General features: G+C 36.7%; 1 protein-coding gene across 2 annotated transcripts in view; it reads left to right on the top strand.

Moving 5' to 3' along the window:
* LOC121958673 (voltage-dependent calcium channel subunit alpha-2/delta-2-like) overlaps positions 1–15,055 on the top strand; it is a 62,444-nt gene that overhangs the window by 26,483 nt on the left and 20,906 nt on the right. For both annotated transcript variants that reach the window (XM_042507761.1, XM_042507769.1), the window contains exons 3-13: positions 1,233–1,349; positions 2,634–2,693; positions 7,040–7,084; positions 7,310–7,445; positions 7,567–7,698; positions 8,965–9,022; positions 9,121–9,171; positions 12,366–12,465; positions 12,982–13,143; positions 13,272–13,382; positions 13,504–13,582. In XM_042507761.1, coding sequence (XP_042363695.1) covers positions 1,233–1,349; positions 2,634–2,693; positions 7,040–7,084; positions 7,310–7,445; positions 7,567–7,698; positions 8,965–9,022; positions 9,121–9,171; positions 12,366–12,465; positions 12,982–13,143; positions 13,272–13,382; positions 13,504–13,582 — 1,051 coding nt within the window. The remainder of the gene's footprint in view (positions 1–1,232; positions 1,350–2,633; positions 2,694–7,039; positions 7,085–7,309; positions 7,446–7,566; positions 7,699–8,964; positions 9,023–9,120; positions 9,172–12,365; positions 12,466–12,981; positions 13,144–13,271; positions 13,383–13,503; positions 13,583–15,055) is intronic.

Below are 15,055 nucleotides of genomic sequence, written 5' to 3' on the forward strand. Positions count from 1 at the left end.
TGGACTCAAGGGTGAACTGATAACATTTTGGTGGTCAAATGTCAGAGGTCACAGTGATCTTTCATTCATCTCATTCTGGTGAAAGCGATATCTCAAGAACACCTTGAGGGAATTCCTTAAAATCTGACACAAAAAATCACTTGGTCTCAATGATGGTCAAGGTCACAGTGACCTTGCATCCCACTCATGTTTGTGAACACAGTACCTCAATTTGGCCTTCAAGGAGTTTCATCAGATTTGGTACAATCGTCCACTTGGTCTCAAAAATGAACTGATTAGAATCTGGTGGTCAAAGGTCAAGGTCACACTGACCTCATACAACATGTCTTTGGCCATAACTCAAGAGCCCTCAAGAACCACCTTGAAACGGTGCTAAATGTGTAGACCTTCTGTGTGAAGCATCCATGTTTTCACAGACAAGGATGTAAACTTTCAGTGCAACTTGACTGGTGCGTAGATGCAGCAGGATTCTTACGGTGGTTTGAACAAAATCGTCCTGTATATGTATCACCAACTTTACTGGGCAAAGTCACACTTTGTCTGTTTTGTTGTTTTTGTTGTTAAAAACAACAGTCAACAGCTTTAGGTTTATTTTTTCACATCAAGTTAAATAAAATGTAGCAGTAACATGGGATGACGATGTGTTTATCTTTAATCTACTAAAAATCAAGCTGTTCTTCTATGTAAAATATTATTATTCTAAGATTATTTAATGGCTAAGAGTATAAATGCCACATGGTGTCATTTATGTATGAAATTCCACTTATGTGATTCTTCAGTGAAACCTTCCTTCAGAGACCGCAGACATTGTGTGTGAATAGATTGCATGAAAGGATCCATATTTAGATTTGGATTAAACACACAAACACAACAAGTGACTGCTCCCCCCTGTGTCCTCACTGTTTAAATATAAAAAGGATTTGCTTTTGCAAATTCATGAGCTTTGTTCTAAGATGCTTCAAACTCATCATTCCTTTCCTTTAGTGTTTGTTTCTTTAGCTTTACAAAATACAGCCTTGTAATTCATTATTTTCAATAACACCACATACTGCCCCTAACAATCAGCTGCACTAATGGAGACCCAGATTTATGTTAAGTCAGCTCACACAATATGCCAAAGCTTACAAAAAGTCAATAGCAGGACATTAGGTCAGCAGAAACAGACTTAATAGAGGGACTGTTCAGCTGTTATTACTCTTAAGTTTTTAACTTTGTCCATTAAATATTTACAGATTTACAACGAGGAGAGACGGCGGTTCAGTCTGGTGAAGAATCAGCCGCGGAAGATTGTAGAAAGGGTGGCCTCAGATATAGAGAAGCTCCTGGCTAAGAAGCGCAAAGCACTCGATGTAAGTATATGTTTCTTATAAATATTAAACACTTCATTTATGCAATTATATTTTCTGCTACTTAGAATTGTCAATGTTTTTCTTTCTGCAAGTGAAGTGATCTCTCTCAGAGCTACATCCTCCAGTTTAGAATTATAAAGTAAAGAAGTGGCTAATTTTGGTAATTTTTCTGTCTAATTAAGATATGTTTCAGTTGCTCTCATATATTAGCATTGGGGTTTATAAGAACATAGAAAATAAGAAATAAGTATTTAAGAGTATTAAATGATGGGCATTATGCAATACATAACACAATTTCTGTGTATAAAAAGAAAAATAAGAGTAAGAAATGTGTTCAAATGTGCATCACATTAAAACGTTTTAAATTTATATACAAGATTAATTAATTAAGAAAACAATCAGAAGCAACTGCAACAGGTTGCATGCAGGTCAGTGCGTGCAAACTAATTAAATGTTTGATATAATATCTTTCCATGCGATGATGATAGTACTGCTACTACTGCTACTACTACAACTACTACTACTAATAATAATATGAATACAATAATAATCATCATAATATAGTATTACATTCATACATTTTAACAACAAGTGTTTGATCTGTTGGATGAAAATGAGACTTTGAGTTGTTTTCATCTTGGCCGGATGATTTTGAAAAAAAACAAACAAAAAAAACAAAAACCTGTGCACACTTGAATTTATGACAGTTGCATTGGAGGAGGTGCAGACTTGAAGACAAAGAGCTCCTGCACACTGTCTCTCTTATTGCTGAAGTTTTTATTTATTATTGATTTGTCTGACAAAGGTCTAAAGAACTGAAATGTTACCTCAATTAATGAAGCAATTCTTGCAAAACTTTAAAGTTAATCCGTTAAAGATATAGTTACAGGATATCAACAATACTGTCTGACGGTAATTAATACATTGTAATAGCTCTGTTATTGATATTTGATGTCATGTAGTAAAAAATATACCTTTTTAACTTGTTTTAATGGCTGTTTAAACACAACCTAGTAGCTAGTAGCTTCAGAATGACAACAGTGTTTGCAATTAAAAACAAAAAAATAGACTGTGATAAAAAAGTGTTTGAATGACAGCATTCTTAATATTTTCTGAACAGCTCTCTTGTGGTACTAAGTACAGGGTGACACTGTTTGCAAGAGCCAGTAAACCGAGTTCTGCCTCAGCACCCTGCTTCACTCTGTTCCTACTTTTTGATTAGAAAATTCAGACATGTCATCGTACTTGCTTCTCTGATGTGAGTGTTTCTCTGTTTTCATGCAGAGGTTAGCCAGTGAAGCTGAGCGGCTCCAGCGAGAGCATCTATGGCAGGATGGAATCAAGGTAAAATCTTTATCTTTTCTTTTTCTTTGTGATCCGATTTTTCTCTTGTTGACATTGTTAATACACAGTGATGGAAGAAGTATCCAGATCCTTTTACTTAAGTAAAAGTAGTAATACCACACTGTGAAAATATTCTGATACTAGTGTCCTGCACTGAAAATGGCGCTTAAGTAAAAGTAAGTAAGTATAATCAGTAAAATGCACTAAAAGTATGAAAAGTAAAAAATATACAATGCAGAAAAAAACAAACAAAAATAAAATGTATTTGAAAAATAATAATAATACAAAAAACACCACCAAACTCAAAATTATTTAAAAGAAAAAAAAATTAAAAACTCAATTATAAACAAAATATATAATAACACTTCCCCCCAAAATCATATTTTAGAAACTGTTCTTATGTGTTTTATCCCAAAATCTTAATTTGTAAAGTAACTAAAGCTGTCAATCACATATACAATATTATACAATATTATTAATATCCCTCTGAAATGCAGTGGAGTAAAAGTATAAAGTAATATGAAAATAAAATACTCAAATAAAGTACAAGTACCTCAAATCCATACTTAAGTACAGTACTTGAGTAAATGTACTTAGTTACCTTCCACCACTGGTTATACACCTTATAGAAACAGAAAAGGTAAGACTTGACATAAGACATAGCAACACACACAATCAGTGTGTAAAAGACAAAACAGAGGTAATAAAACAAAAGTTAAAAAAAACAACAAAACACTCATCCCACTTAAAGGGCCATCACACCCCTCCCACGCAGGATCCAGACTACTGACTTCTGGCAAAAATATTAATTCAAACAGGCTTTTAAGGCACAGTGACACCAAGCTTCATACCTCTATTGTTAACTCCTTTGCTCCATGTATCCGGGCTGTCGACAGCTCCCAAATACACATAATCAACGCACATCAAAACCCTCATTTCAATAAAGAAGGAAGTATGGTTAAACATCATATTTGCACATAAATTGATGCATTTGTCATCACATGTAGTCAGCATTATTAAGAGCGCTTGATATAAATCAGAATACTGTATCTGGTCAATATTATTGACAGCTCTTTATGTTGTTTTTTTCTCACGCAAACCCCCAAATTTCCATTTGTCTGTTATGTTTTCTTTTTTCTTTTCTTTTTTTTTTTTTTAAATTTATCCTCATTTCATCCCATAATGGAAATGTTATGCAGTTAAATTTATCCACTGATGTAAATTCAAACCAGATGGGTCTGATGTCTCCAGGCGCTGTGACTCTAAATGGGACGACCTGAGAAAGACAGAACATTTACACCAGTCAGCTGAGCAGCTCCCTCAGCGCTCAGCTGGGTGAAACAGATGACCGTGTGCACTCAGCCGTGCAGTTCGGTTGAGTCCAACACACATTGGCATTCCACTTTTCCACTCGGTCTGCTTCATTTGCCAACAAAGTGAGATGGGGTTAACCTCATCCTCTCACATGGCCTCTCCGTCTCTCTCTGAGGCGCTGAATCCCTCTGTCACTTTAAAACACGCCCGTGGTTTTGGGTGTTTTTAGCTCATTCACTGAAAGAGGTGAACACTTTTCAACTCTGTCAAATATTTTCCAAAGCACGCCATCCGACTTTGTGCCTTCCTTTGAGTTTTCTAGTGTCTACTGCACATGATGCCTATCTAGTAAATACAATGTAAAAATCATCCCAAAATAGTGTTGTTTTTTGTTTGTTTTTTTCTGGCAGTGAAAAATGTAGCCAACATAATGGGAGTAGTTTGACATAATCGGAAATATTCACTTTTTTTCTAATCTCTGAGAGTTAATAATAGTAATAATAATAATAAGATAATGATGATGATAATAATTAGCATTATTGTTACAGTTATTAATTTAATGCAGGAAGAAGACTGTAAAATGCTCCCAATTTAATGCTGTTTGCTTGAATAAATACATTTTAAAAAGCTTCATATGCTCACACACCTTTCTCTGCTTTTTTCTGTCAGTCATTTAGCAATCCTCATCAAGACCAGTTAGCATAACTGTCCGTTATATTTCATATGCAGTTCAGAGGGCAAAGGACAGGAGTCAGTAGTCTGGCACACAGTGCGACGAAATCTGAAAATATAGTGCCAGCTTTGTTTTTATTGAATCCAGAAAAATTTTGAGTCGATTCCCTCCCCTAAACATTTCTTATAGAATCAGTAGATTCTTTATCATCTCTAAAACAGGTTAAACATTTACCAGGGGACTGAAACACTGCAGACGGGCTCAGATGTTACGAAGCTGAGCTCTCAGGAGAAGTTAACATGGAGGATGAGCAGTGTCACTTCTCTGGACGGACTGATAAAAACTAGCGGCTGATAACGGCTGGATGTTTTCAGAGCCGTAGTCCTCTGAGGACCGGAGATCCGTATTACTAACAGCAACAAGACAAACAGCCGACAGAGAGAGAGACTTGTCATATTAGTTGAAATGTAATATAGGCTAAGGCGCTCTGCAGAGATAAGATTTGGTAAATCAGAACAGGCCAAAAATAGGACCAAAGCAGCCTCTGAGTAGATGTCTCGCTTATCCTGAAGTATGTTAGGTCGCTTCAGAAACTTAGACTAACAGATGGCGATGCTCTATCCAAGCCTTACAGCCTGTCTGCTGATTTATAATGTGACAGAACTCTGCAGAAAACAATAGCAAACATTTGGTGGATACAGCGTCACACATGCAAGGATATGAGACTTTTTAAAATATTACTGCATAAAGAACTTTAACTTTTTCTTCTCCACCCCTCCCTCCCTGTGTGCCAAGCTTTTTTAGCCATAAATCTGTGATAAACATACTGTTTTGGTTCGTTGCCAGGTCAAACTTGGGTTTGATACCATTTGTTACACAAATTTGATATTGAAATTTACCAATTTTTTATTTCTCGAAAGTTGATAAAAATGGTCAAAATCCATTTTGTGAATTGATGGTGAGCACTTCTGTCTGGACACTGCTGAGAAACCCCCTTTTTGTAAATATTTTTATGAAAGACATACATCCTCTGAGTACCTGACATCTATAGTTCGTCTATAGGTCATTTTATACATTTGGGCTCATGAATCCACGAGTGTCTCAGCCTTCCAGTCGAACTTAATTTATGCAATTCCAAGACTGTTGAGGGACCTCAGTATGCATGAATATTCAAATACAATAGGCAAAAATAACACATCTGTACTGCAAGAAATAAACAGTTTTGCCCTAGACCGCACGGGATCAGTATTAAGAGGGCATGTCTATAAATTGGAGACTCATGGGTTCCCATAGAACCAGTGGTGGAAGAAGTATTTAGATCCTTTTCTTTAGTAAAAGTATTAATGCCACACTGTGAAAATACTGTTATAAGTAAAAGTCCTTCATCAAAAACATAATTTCAGTAAAAGTAAAAAAGCATTATCAGGAAAATGCATTCATTTTCTCTGAATCAACATATTTATACATAAATAATCACATATTAATTGAATTCTCATTGCAGCTGGTATTATATAAGCAGTTTGGCAATTCAATTTAGAACAAATCATCATATAAACTAATGTTTTTATGCAAAAATCTTAATTTTTAAAGTAACTAAAGCTGGTGGACAAATAAAGTGAAGTGAAAAGTACAATATTTCCCTCTGAAGTGGAGTAAAAGTATAAAATAGCATGAATAGCAGGTACTCAAGCAAAGTACAAGTACCTAAAATCCTCACTTAAGTAAAGGTACTTGAGTAAATGTACTTAGTTACACGCTACCATTTCATAGAACCAATTTGCAGTTTTTCAAGGACACATGAAAATGGCCATGTCAGTTTTTCCCATAGTTTAGTCTAACTTTGCCAACAAGCTAGCATGACCTGATTGGCACCAATGATTTTATTGGGTCTTTTATTTTCATATGATATAAGTATCTTCACAAGCTTTAAAACTCAGCCCGACACAGCCTCTAGAAGACAGTAATGTTGGCCATGGATGATAGATTGATTAGAAATTCATCGCACAAAATTGATAAATTTCATATTCCTTATGAAATCTATCCATCATAGATTACGATTGCAAACAGCCTGGGTTAGCCTGAAAGAATATGTGTATTGTGAAGCTAATTGCAGACTGAAGAGGCAGATAAATGAAAGTACAAGTACAAAAATGTAGCTGAGTTTATGACATTAATCATTAGTAAAGGTTAATTACGATTAACCAAAACAGCCTAATTAACCTGATTTAGTAGCCTCGGTGTGTCTGAATGAATGGTCAGAATGACCTGACCTGTACATGCTGTGTGACTGCTAGACCTCATGTTGTTTACTGGTTGCCAATAGTGCAGCATCCTCATATCTGCATCTGTTTTCTCCCAGGAGCTGGACATGGCTTATTATGACTCCAAGGCAGAGCTGGATTATGTGAGTAAGAGACAAACGAGCAGATTTGTCTGATGAGTTTATATTTACTGGGGCTCCTCGACAGATGGGAGATTACTTGATGTGTAGTAAGTGTCTCATTGAATTAAACAGACTCCAAAAAACTGGCAATTTGCAATTTATAACAAAGGTAAAGCTGTTGTGATAATCGTGCTGATGAAAAGATGAAGTTTAAAATGTGATGTGTGCTCTCTTATGTTCTCACAGTACTCCATGGATGGAGAAGGAGAGGTGGAAAATCCTTCGCACATCAAACTGGAGTTTGTTTATGATCCAAACTTCAAAAATAATGTCAACTATTCCTACACAGCGGTTCAGATTCCCACAGATATTTATAAAGGAGGCAAGTGAAGTTCTGACTTTATTATTTATTACTCAGCAGCCTGGAACGATGCTTGTGATTTAGAATTAATTATTTTACATATTATAAGGAGCATATCTAAAAAATATCTCTTTTCCATCAGCTCCAGTGATTCTGAATGAGCTGAACTGGACGCAGGCGCTGGAGAAAGTTTTCATGGAAAACAGTCAGGAGGATCCCTCACTGCTATGGCAGGCATTCGGGAGTGCGACGGGTGTCACTCGCTACTACCCAGGTAGATTTTAACGCCAATCATAATGCTTTTTAACTAGTGATGCCCCAGTTGTGAAATTCTAGGCCGATACCACTATTAAAAGTAACAATTTGGCTTGTAGCCAAAAGTGTTCTTTTGCAATTTATTTTGTTTTGTTGTTATGTATTTATCGCCTTTTGCCAGGGAAACAAAAAATCTACTCAAAAAAATAACTTTTTAAAATAATCCCTTCATAACACATCCTTTGAATGAGCACAAGTCCAATCTAACACATTTATCAAACAACCTTTAATATAATCTTTCACATGAAAAACATCTTTCAAAAAACTGCTTTAAGAGCAATTTACTATATATATAATTCTCTCCCTATATCTGTTTCATATTTGCTGTGGAATTTTTCAAGTTTCCTTCCAAAAACTACATTTTACAAGATAACAGTGAAAACATTATGATAACTTTATAATTTACCTACACAAAATACTCATTTTTACTGAATACTGCTTGAACACATCTTAATGTAACTCAGTGCAACCTCTGTCAGCAGTTAGGATGTATCTGTAGTCCAAACCCGTTGCTGTTTTCACAAACATTTTGAGAAAACTCTGAGAGAGCTCCTAACTTAGCATAAAGACTTCTAGCAAGAAGTTCTGTGTGATTTAAGAAAATTCTCATTGCAACTTTAAGCAAGGGAGGGATGAAACCTTTATCTTGGTGAAGAGCTGTGGTTAACCCCTGTAGGTTTGATGCATTCTTTTAACCGATGTGATTGGTTGTCACAGACAAACTTTTTTGTGAGCCTGCACGATGTGGACACCCAGTGGAAATTAAATGAACTGCATCCCAATATTAGATTGTGAAAGAGCTTTTTTTTTGGCATTATATCGTATTTTGTTGAGTGGGAGATGTGAGCACGTTTGGCATCAGGTTGACCAAAAAAATTTCCCTGCTACGTCATATATGTATTTTTTATTAACTCACTGTCATCCAGAGTTTTTCTTCGACCTTTTTCTCTTTCACCATTTTATCCTCTGTTTAAAAAACTCTTGAGCCTCTCAAAAGTCCTCCGTTCTACCCCTAACAGTTTTCCCCTTTAGGAGCTCTCTAAGGGCTAAGATGCTTTGTGAATAACTTTTTTCTTTACAAGTATCTAGTCTTAACTTTGAGGAGAAATTCTAAGAATTTCTTACTAGGAGCAACTTTTTGTACTAGGAAGGTTTGTGAATACAGCCCCTGATGTTGAATATGACTGGTTAATTTTGAGTGGCATTTTTTGTTTTGTTTTTTCAGCTACACCTTGGAAAGCCCCTGATAAAATTGACTTGTATGACGTCAGGAGGAGACCCTGGTACAGTATGCTGCTTAAGACATATTTTCAGGACGGCCCATTACAGGTGCAGATTTACAGCATTGATTTATGGCATCCTCTCTTCTGTTTTGTTATAGGTACATCCAGGGAGCCTCATCGCCCAAAGATATGGTCATTCTTGTTGATGTGTAAGTAATCAATAACATTTCAAAAGGTTTGGTTCAGAATTTTCCTGGGTTTAGTAATTGCCTTACATGTGAATGTATTAAAGGTATATTGACAAAAGTATATGTTTCTACCACTGCTAATGTACTTGTGAATTTATTTTAACATACAATACTCACTTTCTCCACAGTTTTAAATAATTAAGTGCTGTTGAAATCCATCTGAAATTTTCCTCAGCCTCCCTTGCACTTCTTTATTACACATTAGTGAGCAGCCCCTTTCTGCTTCTGATCGTATAGTGCAGCAAAACTATAGATAGAAGAAAGACTAAAGGTGTACTGTCATGGAAAAACAGTGCACCTGGCACTGAATCTGCAGTAAAACCAGCTGAGAGCGCAGCTCATAATGCTGCTCATGTGTAACAGCCTAAAGGTCAAGTGAGAGATGATTCAGACACAAGGACAAAATTTAAATTTTTTTAGTGTAAAACTGGAGAAACAGCAGATCAAACAATTTAATTAGACATAAGCTTTAAGATTTAAAGGAATAGTTCAACATTTTGGGAAACACACTTTGTAGCACAGTCAGATGATGAGACTTGATACCACTCTCATGTGTATCTGTTAAAGCTACAAACAGCAGCCAGGTAACTTCATTTAGCACAAAGTCTAGAAACGGGAAAACAGCTAGCCTGCAAAGTCTTTGGGAAGTAGCTAGCTCCCAGCTTAGAAATAGTCATGGCCTGATCACGTTTAAGCACAAAGGAAGCACAAAGGGACAGTTAGCCCCAAAATCAAATATATAATGTTATTTTCTCATATCTGTGGTGCTGTTAATCAAACTATATTGTTTGGTATGAGTTGCTAAGTGTTGGAGATATTGGCCGTGGAGATGTCTGACCTTTCTCCAATATAATTGAACTGCTCAAAGTGCCAAAAAATACAATACACACTTCCTTCTGCACGGTGATATGGTTGGTGAGAGGAAAAAGTTCCTACATGAAAGTGCAGACAATAAGGTCTGTGGATTATCTTGAGAAATTGCGTCATGATTTCTGGAAAGTGACAATACTTTTCCAAACATAATTTTTCTTTATGGCGCTTTGAACACAGCAGCCCGAGTGCCGTCTAGTTCCATTGTATTGGAGAGAAGTCAGACATTTCTATGGCTGAAATCTCTAACACGTTGCAACGTACATCAAAACAATTCAGATTAATAAAAAGCATTATACATAAGAGAAAAAATATGTATTTCTAATTTGGGGGTGAACTGTGCCTTTAAGCTTGAACACAATAAGACCATGTTCTGCCTCTTGTTTCAATGGTGGATTAGTTTGTCGAGTGTGTTTGCTGAGTGTGGTCAAACTCACGGTCGTGGTCGAGTACAGCAGCCTGTTGTTACTTTTCTGTTCCCATGGTTGCCATTTATTGTGGTGTGATGGGCAGTTAATTGAAACTCTTCGCAAGGTTAATGTTGTCATCGAGCTGAATGTGGCAAACAGGAGAGTAGTCCTCATGAATGACCTTTAATAAGTGTGGTTCATCACATGTACATGAAGACTGTCACAGAGACGGTATTGTATTCAAGTACAAACAACGAGTAATGAACAATGGAAAAATACTAACGCAATGTGTTGCTTTGTATTTTTTAAGTGTCGTATTATTTTTAGGCTGCAAACCTGAAAATAATTGGCCTTGTGTTTATTCATTCAGACAGTATTTAGACACATCAGGGTACATTCACTAAATATTGTTTGTCCATATTTTTTCTGGAGTTTCATTACATTTTGTGTTTGCAATTTTAGCAGCATTGCTGAAAATTTTTTATGGGGTAAAAAACAAACAAACTGTATATCAGTGTTTTCCTCTGGACTGAAAAATATGGGAGGTCGAAATACAAACAAAGCTGACAAGAATGTATCAGTGTTGATTAATAATTGTGGCAGGGGAAATAATGTCTGTGACTGAACATCTGGAGGTAGCATGTGTAAAGTTTTTAGCACTGATAAAGACTTTAGTCAGGCATTCAGAGGGGGTGCATTGTGAACAAAGCAGTTAATTGTTCTGCACTTATTAAATAGACCTATTGGGTTTTAAAAAAAATCTTCTACATTATTCATTAATTTATATTTCTTTATAATTTTTAGGGGCTTTTGCATTTGAACTACTGATCGTTTTGTTAAGCAAATATTTTCACACATATTCTTAATTGTTTTGTGGAATATATGAAATTCTGCAACTGACTGGACTGGCACTACACCAGATGACTTTTGAAGCAATTTCAGCAATTTCTGTCAGACTATTTTCCATTATCTGGATAAAACTTCCTCAGTGGGTGCATGCTTCTGTGATCTCGATTGTTTGTGTAAGGTGGTCATAAAACTCAGTCCGAGCTGTTTTAAGTCAGTCTTTCTCATCTTGACATTATGACAAAATGAAACAAGTATAATATTATTAAAAAGTTTCAGTGATGTGCATATTGTCAATGAATAATTGCACTGTTTCCAGCACTAAAAAGGAAGTAGCACACAGGTACAGAGTAAACATAAATGTTAACAAGTCTTGGATCTCTTGTGCTGTGGAAAAGGAAAAGTCAGTGCATGTATGAGCACTTATTTTAGAGAGGAATCTTAATTTTTGAAGAGGTTCACCTCTCCTTTTAAAAAAGTGCAGGTAGTGAGTTGAGGCGACAAAATGTTGACAAATACACTTTATGGATTACACTGATGCTGAATTGACAAGAAAATAGTGACTCGACGCCTTTTTTTCGTTCGTTTTGAGGACATGGAAGAAAATTTTAATATCTCATATTTCTTAAAGGGACTTTGGCGTAACTTTGGTGTAATATTTTTCATTGGGAGCAGGGTGGAAAAAAATTCTCAAAAGGCATCTTTGTGGTCTTGCAAACACTGAACCTGCAGGATACCCAGTCTTCACAAAATCCTATAGTGGCTCACATTGTCTTTAGATGTTGGAGGGTATCAGACTTTAGTCATTAAAAAGTCCTTTTACAGTTTTCTAGTTTATGTTTGGCATAATTTGCACAAAATGTGCCTCGAACAGCATAAAATTAGCATATAGTATTTAGCAGCATTGAAGCTGGGCTTGAATACTGTTCACTGTATGATGTGCTGCTGCATAATTTTGTAGACCTTTAAGTAAAACAGTCTTTTTACCTGTTTTCTAGTAATTGGGTTGATACTTGTGTGTTTCCTCAGGAGCGGCAGTGTCAGCGGGCTCACTCTGAAACTCATCAAAGCGTCAGTAATGGAAATGCTGGACACTTTGTCTGATGATGACTATGTTAACGTGGCCAGGGTTGGTATCTACTATCTTAATTAACTGCCTTGTTTCCTTAACTTTTAAAACATAGGAAGAGGACAATGAGCAATGAAAGAAGAAATGACTCAAAAATTAGCAAGAAATGAGTAAAGAGTTGAAGACAATGACCTGAAAATTAGGTTGTTTTTTTCTTTTAAAAAAAAAGGAAACGAAATAAACAGAAAAAGTGCCTAAAAATGTCATAAATTCAGTAAAATAATTTTAAATATGTAATTATGGTAACTGTAAATATATATTTCCCCTACCTTTTTTTCCTCAAGACATTTAACTATAATGAAAATAATCTAAATTTCTAGCAATTTATGAAACGTTTCTTACCAAGTTGCTCGTTGCCTTTTTTTCCCATCTTTTAGAATGAAATCGCACGAATTTGCAAAGGGGTTCAAAGGTTTAAATACTGGTAAAAGGTGTCTAAAAGCAGCACAAGAAAAGTGATGTTGCTCCAGGTTTCAGAGGGTTAAAGCCCAAACTGTGTCTCCTGCTGTGTTCCAGTTTAACGAGAAGGCCGAGGCTGTTGTTCCCTGCTTCAAACATCTCGTCCAGGCTAACGTGCGCAACAAAAAGATCTTCAAGGATGCAGTGCAGCAGATGCAGGCCAAAGGCACCACCGACTACAAGTCTGGATTTCATTTTGCCTTCAACCAGCTGTTAAATGTACGTCACATATTGATCTAAATCAGCTGGGAATTAAGTCAATACAAATGTCTCGACACATCGTTTTACTGTATTGACCAAACCTGCTGTTCGGTCTCATCTATCTCCTTTTGAAATGTATTTTTCAGAAGACAAATGTTCCCCGGGCCAACTGCAATAAAATAATCATGCTGTTTACGGACGGAGGAGAGGACAGAGCTCAAGATGTCTTCATGCAATACAACTGGCCCAACAAAACAGTCAGTTTTATCCGTAACAAACACTTCAAGTTACATCCAGCCTTTGAAATGAGATGCCCTGCAGTATCTTAATCACCCGCTGAAAACTTGTGTTTATTTTTCCTCATTTGTTCCTCCAAAGGTTCGAGTTTTCACCTTTTCTGTGGGTCAACACAACTATGATGTCACACCTTTACAGTGGATCGCATGCACCAATAAAGGTGAGCTAAATTTTCTGTGTGAATCATCCACCCATCCATTTTCTTCCACTTCCACCGGGGTCGGGTCGCGGGGGCAGCAGCCTAAGCAGGGTAGTCCAGACTTCCCTCTCCCTGGCCACTTTGTCCAGCTCTTCCCGGGGGATCCCGAGGCGTTCCCAGGCCGGCTGAGAGACACAGTCTCTCCAGCGTGTCCTGGGACTTCCGGAGGGTCTCCTACCAGTGGGATGTGCCCTGAACACCTCACTGGGGAAGCGTCCGGGAGGCATCCTAATTAGATGCCCAAGCCACCTCATCTGGCTCTTCTCAACGCGGAGGAGCAGCAGCTCTACTCCGAGCTCCTCCCAGGTGACCGAGCTTCTCACCCTGTCTCTAAGGGAGAGCCTGGCCACCCTACGGAGGAAGCTCATTTCGGCCACTTGTACCCGTGATCTTGTTCTTTTGGTCACTATGCAAAGCTCATGACCATAGGTGTGTGAATCATTCATTTTATTTTATTCCTATTCCCCGTATCACACAATGTAGAGAGTTGGTTAACTGCCTTTTTTTCTGTTCACTCACAGCCCCTCATCAGTACCACCTGTTAAGTTTCAATTGCGTTCTCATTAACATCTGATAAACTGTATGTTCTTTAACACAGTTAATTACATAAAATGAGATGCTTTTATTCAGTTTTTTTAATTGTCAGTGACAAAATTTTTCTGCACACTAACATTCCACTTTTGTTCTGAAAATGGCAATATTCTGAATTTTATGTTGGTCATGTAAAACCAATATTCTATTTGCATATTGTGAATTAAGCTTTTTGTTCTAATTTAGCAATTTCTGTTTAAGACTTGTAGGATAGGCATCTTACTGGTTATGAATTTACTTAAGACCAGCGTAAAACCAATTTGTAAACTATATGGGAGTTTATTTACTTCATTGAAATATGAGGATATATTTTTTAATCTTTCCACGTACCCCCTGGCAACTGCAGAAGTACAAGTATCCCCTTGTGTAAAACTACTCACTGCAGCTGATTAATGAAATTACACAATGCCAGTGGAATTGTCCCATGTTATAAAATAATGATACAGTACATGGTTTTCAGAAATTAAGACAGCAGTCTTTAGTTCCAAACAGTATCATTGTTGTAATAGTAAAACAATGACAGGGGACATTTTACTACACAGTGACTACTTTAACTTTAGTACTTCAGGTACATTTTCCTTATAATATTTATTTATTGTTATTATTTATTTCTTTTATTTAAAAGGGTACCGTACCAGATTATAGCTTAGAGCAAATTCACATCTGCAGTCCCTTGTGCAACCCGTGTGACTTTTCCCTCTCTCTGTGTGTTGTAAATAAGAATAGAAGAAGTTAAAAAGGTTGTTCAGGCATCTCACCCTTCATGAACACAGAGGTGCAGCCTACACCTCACTAAAAACTGGTCCCTTGGCTTTATGTCTAAAATAATGTCCCAGTCAGGAG

This window comes from Plectropomus leopardus, chromosome 2 (assembly GCF_008729295.1).
Source record: "Plectropomus leopardus isolate mb chromosome 2, YSFRI_Pleo_2.0, whole genome shotgun sequence".
Lineage (NCBI taxonomy): Eukaryota > Metazoa > Chordata > Actinopteri > Perciformes > Serranidae > Plectropomus > Plectropomus leopardus.